Raw genomic sequence first — 13237 nt, 5'->3', positions numbered from 1 at the left:
GTTCCTGGCATGCTCTTTCATGCCTCATGTGCATTGGACTGTCCGAGTGCCTTCTCAGTCTAGAGAAAATAGTGCACTGCGTGCCCAGGGTACTTGGATAAATTTTAGTGTACCTTGACTTGATGACTGTCATACTTTTTCAGAAGAGCTGAAGTGCTATATAGCTCCTCAATATTACATACAACTAACTGCATCTCAGGTCTCTCTTTCTATGAGTGATACTGCAGTAACATCTTTTGATAGTTCACACTTCTCAAACTTCAAGGAGACAGGTACCAAGCTATATTGTGTTGGGACAAATATCCTCATTTGCAACTGCTATGCAGAGTATTGAGCAGGTTTCGTTTAAAGCAGTTATTATAAAAACTATTAAAATGAAGAGCAGAGGCTGTGCCTTTAATGAATCCCTGAAAATGAAGCAGCCTCTGGTGATCTGAGTGGACTACACTATAGTCAAAGCTTCATCGTTGACCTCAGTATCAGGGTTTCTGTTTCCGATATTCACAAAGCACATCTCTCTTACTGAAGCATCTAGAAATTATGCTGGGTTTGGTGGGGCTATGCTCAGGTGCTTATTTATGTATAGAATACTGTGACCTACCTCGGTGTATGCACGAGATGTTCAGAATGAATCCATCACTTCAGGACTCAAAGTTACTTAAAAGTAACCAGAGTTCTACAGGCATGCATCGTCCAGTACTCATTCATTTCACTCCACTTTGCTTAGAGACTTCTTAAAACAGTTGGCTGAAAGCATGCTTCTGTATATATGTCTGTATATGTTTGTCTGTAAGTATGCTGTTACCATCACTATAACGTGTTCAGGGGCTCTCTGTAGAAGAATTGCTAAGAATAAACAGTCTTGGGGTTTGGGATATTAGTAATACTTTCTGAAAATTTGAATGATAGCAAAAATTGTATGCTTGGAAGAACTCTGCTCAAGTACTTCAGTATTCTGCTAGTACTTTCTTGTTTTCTTGCAATGTATAGTGTTTAGATGAAGCCTTACTTGTTCCCTTAAAAACATTATCTTAGAGATGTATATGGCATATTTTTTTAAACCATCATGGCTTGGAAATCTTGAATGAAATTTCTGTCTGCTGTGGTGTCATGTCGTATTTATCAGGAAACAGTTGGAGAAGGGAACAACGGTTGTATTTAAAGATTATTATGTGAGTGTGAATTCTCATCTACCAAAACCAGTGTGGTTCTGTTTGTTGGTAGAGATTGTTATGTCCAATGTTTTTTCTGTGTTTTTGTAGCTGTTTGTATGTCTTATGATTATTTGAGGTTAGAAACAGCATCACATTTTTAAGTGCTATATAAATGCATACAAAGGTATTCCAGCCCAGAAAAGTTTTAAAAATCAATTTCCATGTTATGGAGTTAATGCTCAAGTAGAAATGAAAGCAGCATTGCTACAATGTTACTCTACCGTAAGTTTTGCTGTTCTGTATGTTGAACACACACAAACTGGGTTTTTAAAGTGAGTTTTCTTCACAAGATTATGTTTTTGTTGTGCAGCTTACTCCCTTGTAATGTTTTAACTGAATTAATTAATGCTGACTTCATACTGCATCTGCTCACAGACCAGTTGTTCTTCAGTTGAGCAATTAAATTTCTAGAGGCACTGATGCCTCAAGATATTTCCTGTTTCTCAGTTAACTCGAGCATTTTGAACTTAAACAGCTTTTCCCATGCAGAAATATAGCTAATATAATCAGTTTCACAATTGGTACCAAATGCAGCTCTCATTTTATTTAAGCACTGGCAGATGTATCATATTCTTATTATGTTGCAGAACCTTGGTGTAACTATGAATAAGTGGTACTTGGTACTGTGGGTACGTTGCACAGACGTTCACAGTTTATTGGCATCTTTTGCATAGGGTAGTGTTCAGGTGGGGAACTGAATCTGAAACGGGATGGCTGATTACTGTCTGAATGTTGATGTGAATCTCCATTCCTTGTGACACTGTCTTCAGATGGGTCAAATGAGACTCTCCGAAATGTTGTTCTACTGAATTCTTATAGTCTGGCTGGGCTCTTGTCCCACGTGACCTTTTCACTGCACACATTGCTATTGATTATATTCAATTACTTCCAAAATATCTTCTAACCATCTTAACTATATGTCTTGTCCATATGACTGTCCTATACGATTGTTGCTGCATCGTAAGAAAGCAATTTTACTGAATATTATAAGTAATTTAGTTATATCCAGCTTGGTCAATTTTACAGCAGGAACTGCTGGGGGAAGTCACTGGAAATGACAGATTCTCCACCCAGGATATTAATCCATATGCTTAGGCATACAAGCAGTGCTTATCAACTAGTCTATGCACAGCAGGAGCTGCCAGGAGAATTTCTGGGACTCTTTGAAACTTCCAACTGGAGAGCTCCTGTAACATTTAGTTAAATGCTTTGTCATGAAGGTTGCTAGGAGTTTGGTCATTTTCTCTGTAGTCAGTCCGTGATATCATCTATGCAGTGACCAGCTGGGAAGATTCAGGATTGCATGGGGAACTGTATACACTGCATATGCATACAGGCACAGCCCTGATTCCCTTTTACACCACAGTTGTAACAATTTCGTCCTTATATCACAGCCATAACTCAATTCCCCTTATTGTGCCTCAGGGGTATAGTCTTAAAATGTCTGGGGATTATTGTAACAGGATGGATGTGCTCAGTATATAAGCTCTTGAATAACCAGACAGAAAGTCTTGTCGCCAGTTCCCCTTAGCCAGTGAATTTGTAGTGTTTTGGGCAACTCATGGTGTAGTAGTGTTTACCTTTCACATTTTATCTTGTCTGATATTTAGTTCTTAATGATATGAATGCTTTTTTGTTTTGTTTAGGATCTTCTGCATTTGGCTTGAAGATTCTCTCTAGTTGTTTTTTCATTCCTCTTTAGATATAGCTGTGTCAAAGCTGTAGGGGACCTGAGCTTTCTTGCCTTATGGAAGTGCAAGCAATTACACCGTCTTGGTGAGGAGTGTAAATTGTTCATGGAATAAGTTTGCCAACTAGATGCTTTTTGAGGAGGTGGTGTTCTGTTCCTGGTATTACCAATGCATATTGTTAACTCTTGGACACAGATAATACCTGAAGAGATTAAATTTCCCTTGCTGTAGGGCCTTTCTGACTTGAGTATTATGTAGCTATGAACTAAACACAGAACACAAAAGAAAACTGAAAACACTGAGTTTCTTTTTGTCTGTGGGAACATTTTATTGTTATGGATTTTTTTTTTTTTTCCTCTGGGTTTCCTAGATCTCTAATTCTAAGGCTCCCTCTCAACCCTCATCCCTTCCTGGCCATCTCATCTACTTTTTGGTGGAACATAGTTATTGGAAGTGACTCTCATATTTAGGCAAATAGGGATTTCCGTCAATTCAGAGGCACATTTGGAATGACATTCCATGTACCAAAATATAGCTTGAGATGCTATATTTTCAGGGTGGTTCTTGGCAGTAGTCTGTTTTTTGGCATCTTGAACATCCGTTTCTCAAGTCTGAGGAAATATAGTTGGAGCAGAGAGGTAGTATAGCCCCCAATAGCCCCCCAATGTTCCCTTATCACAGAGTCATAGAATAGAATGGTTGAGGCTGGAAGATCGTCTTGTCTAACCCCTTATCTATGCCATTTTTTAATATCTCTGATAGAGGAGACTGTACAGTCTGCCTGGGCAACCTGTTCCAGTGCTTGACCAGCCTCATGGTTAAAATAAAAAAAAACAAGGGGGGAGGAGGGAAGTTTTTCTTTATGTCTTACGTTTAACCAATTTCCTGTATTTCAATTTGTGCCTCTTGTCCTTTCATTGATAGGGTTCCTCTGAGCCTTCTCTTCTTGGGGCTAAGCAATCCCAGTTCTATCAGCCTCTCCTTGTACAACAGATGCTCCTTTAATTGTGTCCACAGTCCTTTCTGGACCCTCTCCAGTACGTCCATGTCTCTCTTGGCCTGGGGAGCCCAGAACTGAACACTATTCCAGGTGTGTGTCACCACCACTGAGCTGAGGGGAAGGATCACCTCCCTTGACCAGCTGGTGATGCACTTCCCTATGGACAACTTGTCATCCACCAGGACCTCCATTTTTTTCCTACAAACCTACTTCGCAGCTGGTTGGCCCTGACACGTGTTGGTGAATGGGTTTATTCCTCCCCAGGTTCAGGATTTAGCACTTCCTGTGGAACTCCCTGAAATTCCTCTGCCCATTTCTTCTGTCTGTTGAGGTCCCTCTAAATGGCAGCACAGCAGTCTGGTCTTTCAACCACTCTACCCATTTTTTAACTTCACCTCTCTGCTAGAAACTATTTCATTATCATCTGCTTCGGGAGGAGAAAAGTATATTTTTCAACACTTCTGGAGGATCTACCAAAGTGAGAAAACATCTTCTGTATGAAGCTCTGTATAATAAGATAATGAGACTGCCTCACCATTTACAGTGGATAATTTCAAGTTATTATTGCACTGCAAGCCACTAGATAATCGACTATTATTTAGTAACTCTCTTTAGTGCTACATGACAGAACAGTAGTGCTTTTGTTCTCAAAAAAAGGAGTCTTTCCAATGGAGCAAGTCAAATATAGGTTGTATACCCCATTGTATGCCTCTCTTTTGGAATTTAGGTATGTTCTGTAGAAAATATATCTATCCTTCTTCATGTCATAAATGGGTATTAGGTGGAGTAGACTTCTTATTTTCCACTGTCTACGAATTTGTCTTTGCTGCTACTTAAAAAAAAAAAAAAGGGGCAGGAGGATACTCTTAAAAATAGGGTCAGTGCCTCTAAGATTTGCCGTTTTGATTGCAAATGGTAGAGCTTCATTAGTTCAGCATAACCATTGCTTTGTTTAAAACAATGGATACTATATATCCTTCAGAAGAGTTGTCAATATCTTGAATTTATTTTAAGCAACATTTGACACCACAGATACAACGATGAGTCAAAGTCAGTGTCTTTCAACCTATATTGCTTGGAACAGAAAATATTTTGTTTGCACAAAACTACTTTTCCAGTGCTGCATTAACTTGCCATTGTATTTTCCTTTCTGTCTCCCTGTTCTCCATGTCCCCATTTGCCTCCCCACCTGCCAAAAAGAGCAAAACCCAAAAAGCAAGGCAAAATCCAAACCCGAAGGTTGAGTAAGTGTCCTTATGTTATTGCATCGATAGTCATATTTATGTTGCACTGCATTCTTACAGATGGCAAATACAACAAATGAGGAGCTGGGATTTATCTTTAGAGCTTCAGTGTTTCTAAAGAAGTCTTTTTTCTTTTTAATTTTTTTTTATTTTTGAAATTCTTTTGCTTTAGTCCTTAGAGCCAAAGCTAGTCTGTTTTTATAATTCCAGTCTCATATACTCCTCATCTGAAGGACCTTTAAGGGAAAAGCATTTTACAACGTTATCTGCAAGAACTCAAGTTACTGCAATAACATCCTAAGTACTCTTCTGGTGTGCTGGTTCTTCCCTCTGTATTCTCATATGACTGCAGTCGCCCTTCTGGGCACATGCCCTGTGATCTCTTCAGAGCACCTCAGAATTGTTTTTTTTTTTTTTTCTTCTGTGCAGTATTGAAAATTAAGATATTTGCAATGCATAAACAGAATCCATTCATTACAAAAATTGTATTTCACGGAGTGTGCATGATATATTTCTGCATTTGATGCCTGCTGCTTTTGAATACTGATTATAAATTTGTTCATAGATTGATAAAAATTTAGTCAGCATTTAGCATAATAGTAGATGGACAACAAACAGTTACAAATTTAGGACTAAATTGTCTTCCCCCCCTGTTTTTTCAAGGAACAAAAATGAAGGTTAGGCATTAATAATCTATTTAAGTTCTGTATGTGCAAAATACATTCATTTTTTTTATTTTCTGTATTTCAGGGAAGTCTCAAGAACAGTCGGAAGATTTCACCCCAAGAGTTTATTCAGGAATTAAAATCTGGGTCAACAGATGAAAGACTAGTCACTTGCTTAGAATCTCTCCGTGTGTCCTTGACTAGTAATCCTGTCAGGTAACATCATTAACACATATTGCAAAGATTAATCATATTCTTATTTCTTAATGGATTAAAATTAATGGATCGGTAGACGTGCATGTTTCAAGGTTTTCCAGTTAATGAATGTGTATGCATTAGTGAATGATTGTACCTTTTTTCTTGTTTTTCATTGATTATGTATCTTCAGTAGATCTATTTTTCAGTAGATTTCACTGATCTGTACAAGGTAATGCTAAGAGAATGTAAACCAAGTGTAGTGCAGAGCAGTTTGCTTTGTTTTCTAGTGCTAAATAGTCAAAAGTTTTTTTATTATTTTTATTTTTGAAATTTTCTCTTAACTCTTTAATCTTTTAACACTTTGTCAGGATGATCAATAATGGCGATAGACACCTTGGTGTAAGTTTGTTAGCCAGAAAACATATATGTTTTTAATTGTGTGCTCCTCCTTCTGTCCAGTGTGCTTTAGGCTTTCTTCCTTGCTGCCTACTAGTAATTTTTGCTGCATCTGTGGGGTTTATCTATACAGAATAGAGCACAACATTACTTTACCTATGCTTTTTTTTAAAAAGGCTAACTCTTCAGTAATCATAACTCTAACACTGATACCAATCTTTATGTTTAATTTTGATTTGATCCATGCAGCTTTATTTGTGTGTGCTGGCTTTATTTTATTAAATAATATTTTTTTCTATTCTACTCTATTTACAACCTTTTGTTTTAGAGTTCCTATTTAAGCCAATGGTTGAAGACATGATTTTGGGGAACAGTTTTGAGTTTAGTTCAAAATAATGCAAATGAAATGTTGGGGATGCTTATGATAGGACGTGATTAAAAAGGATTAGACAACTTTCTTCTTTCTGCATCTGGCTTGGCAGAGTCGTTGATGTGGGTCTTCTGTATGGGTGTTTGCTTCTTTCCTTCTATTAATTTGTTTTTGAATTGGATTGTCTTATTTAGAATGTGTAACGATTCACATGGGAAGAAACATGCTTTACATTAACCTGAGCTCTTCTGACAGAGGGTTTTACAGAAGATATACTTCTTCCATGAATGTGAAGCTACTTTTTGATATAGTATTGCTTCCCCTTCTTTATTTAAAAAAAGCAAAACAAACCAAAAACCCTACCCACAACTCCAGAGATTTTTTTATTTACGCTTACGTTGATTTAACAAAGAAAATGTTGCTTGTTAGTATGCATCTGGAAATAGAAATACAAAATGTATGAAATGTGTGACAAGTGTAGAGCAATCTCTCCTCTCTGTTCTTGATATGACTGGATAGTTTCGTCTTTTTCTATGTGATCCCCTTTGCCCCTTTCCCACACAGGAAGAGAAAAGTTAATCGCCCTCCCCCAAAAACCAAAACCAAACCCCATGATCTTGGTGAGGTGCTAGTTCTGCTTGACAGCACAGTACAATGTGATAGGACATGAAGGGGTGAGGAAGATGGAGAAATGGTATCAGAATAAGGAATGTGAAGGCCAGCTATGAGAGAACAGTGTTGGTCTATACTTGACACATTTGATAGAGAATGCAAGTTGCATTGGGTTATGATGTTGTAATAGAGCATCTGATCAATACCAAAAGTTTGGTGATCAATATTATCTGGAAGAACAAAGTACAGAAACTTAGAAGTTTTACAGCAACTAAATGTTATGAAGTTTTGGACTGAGTAGGTTTTCCACAACTGTTTCACTTTAAGTAAAGAATGGATTAGAAATCTGTAGGTATATGTTATGAGGACAGGGAAAAGGGCAAGTGCTTTTGTGCATGGAGAAATGGAAAAATGAATGTTTTCATTTTCAAAAGCTTAGCGTATTTTATGTCAGTCCTTCAAAGCATGCTAGAAGGGGATGATGCATTGTTGATATCAAAGTATTGCATTGATACTTTTGAGAGATTAGTTTCTTTAAGTTTTTGGTACAAATAGTTCTAGATTGCAACACTAGCTTTCACTTTGTTCAGTCAAATATGTGGTAGGTAGAAAATTTGACAGTTGAATCTAAGTCCTAACTTGACCATAATTTATTAAAATTTAACTTCAATTTGAAACATTAAGCAGAATGTAAGAGACAATGTAAAAGAACTATAATGCTTGGATTGGAGTGAAACTCATTGTTAAGTTAATGGATGTATGGCCTAAGAATAGGTCTGAATTTGAGAGGTTTGAATTGGAAGGAGACTGACTGTGGCTTGTAAAAACACCAGAGAAGAGGTATTTAAGTAGGCAGCAGTTTCATTAAAAAAAAAAAAATCTACTGCTTGTCCATGAATCCATTTTAGTCTACAAATCAAAAGAAGGATCACAACCAATAAAACATACAGGTTCTGAAACAGGTTCTGATGTATTGAGTGATGCTGAAGAAGACTGTTAAGATAGACCTCGCTAGGCTTAAACAGAGCATTTTTAAACAGCCTTAGGAAAAAACTAAGTTCTTCTGTAGGGCTTATATACAAAAATAGCAAAAATGTAACAGCAGCACACTGTTCTTCATACTATAAATTTGTGGAGTAAACATTTTTAAACCACGTCCCCTTTTTTCTAATGAGTAACAACAGTTGATATTCATTGGATTCAAATATTGATGACCTTGATTTTCCTATCAGCAGCCAGATCTTTGAGTAAGAACTTGCTTTGACACATAAATAGTGAACTCCAGTCTAGCTGCTGTAAATCCATGATTATTTTTAACTCCTGCTTCATATGATATGGACAACGAGAAATAACTGATGAAACCTTAAGATTTTATTTTGTGTGTATATAATACCTAAGAAAAAATTCATGCTTTTTTAACAGGATGAGAATTAAATTTAGACTGGATCTAGCCTGACAATCTTCACGTTTGTGGGCTGTCATCTTTTTGACAATATATAATGTAGGGTTTTTTGCTGTTTTTCCAATTACTACACTTTAATCAACTTTTTAATCTTGTTGACATTTCAGTTTCTAATGCAAGAACTGGTTCTACAACATTGTTTTCAATTAGTTGTTTTTGTAAAATGTATTTTTAGTTCACAGAGAAAATCTGAATCAATTGATATTGAGTAGTTTGATCCTGGTACTTAGAAAGATGTATTAAAATCTATGGCTTAGTGCAAAAAGTAGTATTTATTTTCCATCAGTATAAAAAGAAAGCCTCAACAGGAAAATGTATCCACTGATCTTGGGCACTATTCTTCAGGTAAATAAATGAGGTGTTTTTACCTTATAGCTGCCAACACAATTCATCAAAAGTGGTTCAGTGATCTAGCTGTACATAGTATTACAGATAACTAGTTATCTAGAACTATTTCTTCTCCTTTTGTATAATAATTGCAGCAGATTTAGCTCTTTTCATTAAGAGGACATTTTTAATAAATTGAAAAGAAGGGCACTGATAGCTTGGTATTTTGTCAGACTGACAAAAAGCTGAGTGTTTGCTCTGGATGGTATAAGTAATCTTTGTTCTTTGTGGAAGCAGAGGAAAAGGCTGTAATAATGCAACAGTATTTTAGGTACTTGATCATTCTCAGCATCCTCAGCTGCTGGATGTATGACAAAGTGGCTGTGCACAATTCTGTCTAATGCAAAATGTGCTAAGAAATGTCTAGTAGGATCATCTTTAGGTCAGATATGGCCAGTTATACCAAAAATAATTGACAGTTATTTGCCTAATCTGTTTCAGAATGAAGCACCCATCCAGGAAGGAGAAAATCTATTTTCATGTATATTTACTTCTAGGGGAAAAACATATAAAAGCATCTGATCTGGTTCTCTCTTCCTATAATTTTAAGTCCATTACAGTTCTGTGTCTTAGCAGATACGAAGAACTGTTTAATCCCATCCTATGATGGGATTAGAAGTACTATGTATTTCAAAAGAGCTATTGCATCTCCCTTGTGTTATTTCCAACAGAATAGCTTATTATTTGTCACTAGTAAGGTCCCACCATTATAGGAGTATCTAAATAGTCTGGTTGCTATACAAAAGTGGTGATAAATACATTTTACCCAATGTGTACAATGGTGTGTAAGTAGACAAAACAAAGAAAACAACGGAGAGACTATAATGCAAGTAAAGTGAACATTGTAATTTTTTTACTAATTCTATCAATGTCTTGATGTTGAACTTCTGATGTTGTAGAATGGATGCTTCCTTTTTATGTAAAAGACTTATTTTGTTAATACATGACAAGGGATTTCCTCAGCCTAAGCTTTTTTTAAGTAGTAATTTAAAGAATGCACAGAAACTATTGGTACTACACCCACAACAGAATCCATGTTTTGATGATAAAGATGGTGAAAAGTATTACATCTTCATCATGCTAACTATATCTGTTCTAAATAGAGATGGTTTTGTCATCAGTTAATAGATAAAAGTAATACGCTAATTTAAAAGTGGAAAAAGTATGGAAGAGATGCCCATTATGAAATAATTTTGTCTTGTTGGCCAAAGACAATAATAAGAGATCCAAGGACTTGTCTTACGGCAGTAGCATGGAAAGTTGACTAAAGGTGTCAGGAAATATTCCTGCCTCTTATGGAAAGAGAAGAATATTCAGGTACTTGTGAACTCATTCCATAATTGAGTATTACAACTTCACCCTTTATAAAAGGAATTTCCTGAGTAAATAGTCTCTACAGTCTCTCTGCTTGCATATGTTTTTTTGTTGCCTCTGCAGCTAACTTCTCCTTCCTCCAGTGGGATTTTGTTAGAAGTTTGAAGTTTAAAATATCTGTGCCTTACATAGGCAATGAAGTCTAAAGAGCAAAATACTCCTTCTGTTATATGACTATGAATGACAGTGTTGTCCATGAACTTTAGGGTTAGGTAATTGATCAAACGTCATAGTTTCAGCAAGACCAACAGCTACTATCAAAGGGATGGCTGCAGTACTGCTGTCAGTCATGCAGTTAGTTGTATTTGATATCAAGGGGTTTTCAGCAATAGTAAACAGGACTGTGAAGCAGCTCTCTCATGTAGAAACAACATGCCCAGGTTTAACCTTACCAAAAGATAGCTTTGGCAATAGCTGAAATTTTAAATTTTTGTTGTGTTCACTTGGAGATATTTGTATTGATTAATATCTCAGGCAGCCACATCTGCAATTCCTTTAGGCTTTTCCTTCCTTCTGTGCCATTTACGTTTAGATTCTGACCTTTCCAGGAGACCCTAGAACAGTGTGTAGTAGAAACTGTTGTTTTTCTTCCCTTCCTTTGCAAGGGTTTTTTAATTAGAGTTCTGTGCTAAAGAATGTATAATTGTTAATTTAAAAATTAAAATCACTAAATTTAATGGCTACTGTAATTCTTTTAATCTTTCATAATTTAAGGTTATCTAATTATGTCAATGAGTGAATGGAATGCTTCTTGATCTTCTGTTGAGTAAAGAGTCGATTTTGGGTTTTAAACTGATCCAGTTATACTGCTTTTATTTATGCTGACAATCTTCATTCATTGTAATTATTCTTTGAAATGTCAATTTTTTTAGTGTCTTTTTTTCTTTCTCCCTAGCTGGGTTGAAAACTTTGGCCGAGAAGGTCTGGGGCTGCTGTTGGATGTTTTGGAAAGATTGGTTGAGATGAAAAAGTAAGGATGACTTCATATAAAATTGCCAGCTTTTCTTAATATGTAAACAGCATTTAATTACACTAATTTTTTTATTTATTCAGCCAGGACAAAGTTGTGAAGAGGAGTCAGCATAAGGTTATACAATGTTTGAGAGCCTTCATGAATAATAAGGTATGGGATTTATTTTAATCTGGAAATCTCAATTACTGCAGTTCAATCAGATAGTGTACATGATCAGCGGGTAGAAGCCTGTGCAATTTGGAGAAGCGGTGTGTTGGTCAGGTGTGCTTTGAAGTTCTTTCTGCTGCCACTTCCTCTCTGTGGAAATATACTCGGAGAATAGTGTAAACTGTTGATGCTGATGTATGCCCTTATTACAGAATAAGCGACCCATTTTGGACTTTTCTCTCATTTAATTTTTTTAATTAAGTATTTGGTAGACTTAAATGTAATTTGAAATACTTACTTGAGGGAACTGTCGCTGTCTTTTACTAGATATTCGATAGAGTCATTTGGATTCCCTCCAACTCTCCTTACAACTGTTTTTCTGTTGTTTAGTATGGATTGGAAAGAATTTTGGGAGAAGAGAGAAGCCTTTTGTTGCTGATCAAAGCAATTGATCCCAAGCAAACTAACATGATGACGGATATAGTTAAACTCCTTTCTGCAATGTGCATTGTTGGAGAGGAAAACATGTAAGTACTGTGTTTAGCCAGAAATAGTATGGTAATTTTACGATATCCAAAATTATAGTTATACCTGAATGAAATGCTAAAATTTTCAATGTAGGTTTGAAAGTAATATCTGTACTATATTGTCAGTTTTCAGAATACCTTTGTCTGTGATTTTTATTATGGTCATATCAATAAGAGTTTTCTTTTTGACATGTGGATGTACTGGTTAGATGGAAGTGGCTATGCAGCCATTCTTTTGCTTAAAATTTTTTAGCATTACTTTTAAGGTACCTTTACCGTTGTAATCCGGTAAGTCATTCTTTGGCTACAAAAGTCTCCAAAGGAAACAAGCAATGCTTAAACCTCCTAAATTTGCATGCAAGAAATGGAGGCAGGTGAATACTTCGGCAACATGGCTCTTCAGATAACAAATGAACAGCAAGGTTAAATATCTCTCTTGAGTGAAATGCTTTGCTTTTCTTACAGCCTTGAAAAAATTTTGGAAGCTGTAACAGCAGCAGCAGAGGAAAGGAATGTTGATAGATTCTCTCCTATTGTAGAAGGTCTTCAGGATAACTCAGTTCAGCTGCAAGTAAGCAAATATTTTTCACAAACCTCTGCAACAAGTGAAAATAAAATTACTTATTTTTCTATATTGAACAAGTCATTACAATAAAATGGAGGAGGGATATGGTTTCAAATAAGGGTCAAATTTTGAAATGTTGTTTATAATGTTATCATTTAAAATGCATCGTGGGAAGATTCAGTGTTGAGAAACACTGGGGTGTTGCAGGTTATTTTGCTGGTTTCTATTCACCTGAATCTTACAGACTTTGAGAGTTAAATTTATACTGCCTTTTAAAATAAAGCATGAGTCCTATATTCAGATGCAAAAAGATTATCTCACTTCTGTCGCTATTTGCTGAAACTTAAAGATTAATAATAGTAAGAAAGCAAGTTTTTAGGCAACTGCTTTTTATAATTAATGTTTAAATCAG

General features: G+C 36.0%; 1 protein-coding gene across 1 annotated transcript in view; it reads left to right on the top strand.

The window, feature by feature from the left end:
* DIAPH3 (diaphanous-related formin 3) overlaps nucleotides 1–13237 on the top strand; it is a 234091-nt gene that overhangs the window by 8667 nt on the left and 212187 nt on the right. The window contains exons 3-7 of the mRNA XM_009323204.1: nucleotides 5900–6030; nucleotides 11509–11583; nucleotides 11667–11736; nucleotides 12124–12260; nucleotides 12726–12831. Of these exons, the coding sequence (XP_009321479.1) occupies nucleotides 5900–6030; nucleotides 11509–11583; nucleotides 11667–11736; nucleotides 12124–12260; nucleotides 12726–12831 (519 nt within the window). The remainder of the gene's footprint in view (nucleotides 1–5899; nucleotides 6031–11508; nucleotides 11584–11666; nucleotides 11737–12123; nucleotides 12261–12725; nucleotides 12832–13237) is intronic.

The sequence above is a fragment of the Pygoscelis adeliae genome, unplaced genomic scaffold, assembly GCF_000699105.1.
Source record: "Pygoscelis adeliae isolate BGI_AS28 unplaced genomic scaffold, ASM69910v1 Scaffold134, whole genome shotgun sequence".
NCBI lineage: Eukaryota > Metazoa > Chordata > Aves > Sphenisciformes > Spheniscidae > Pygoscelis > Pygoscelis adeliae.
This window is presented reverse-complemented; position numbering and strand designations above follow the sequence as displayed.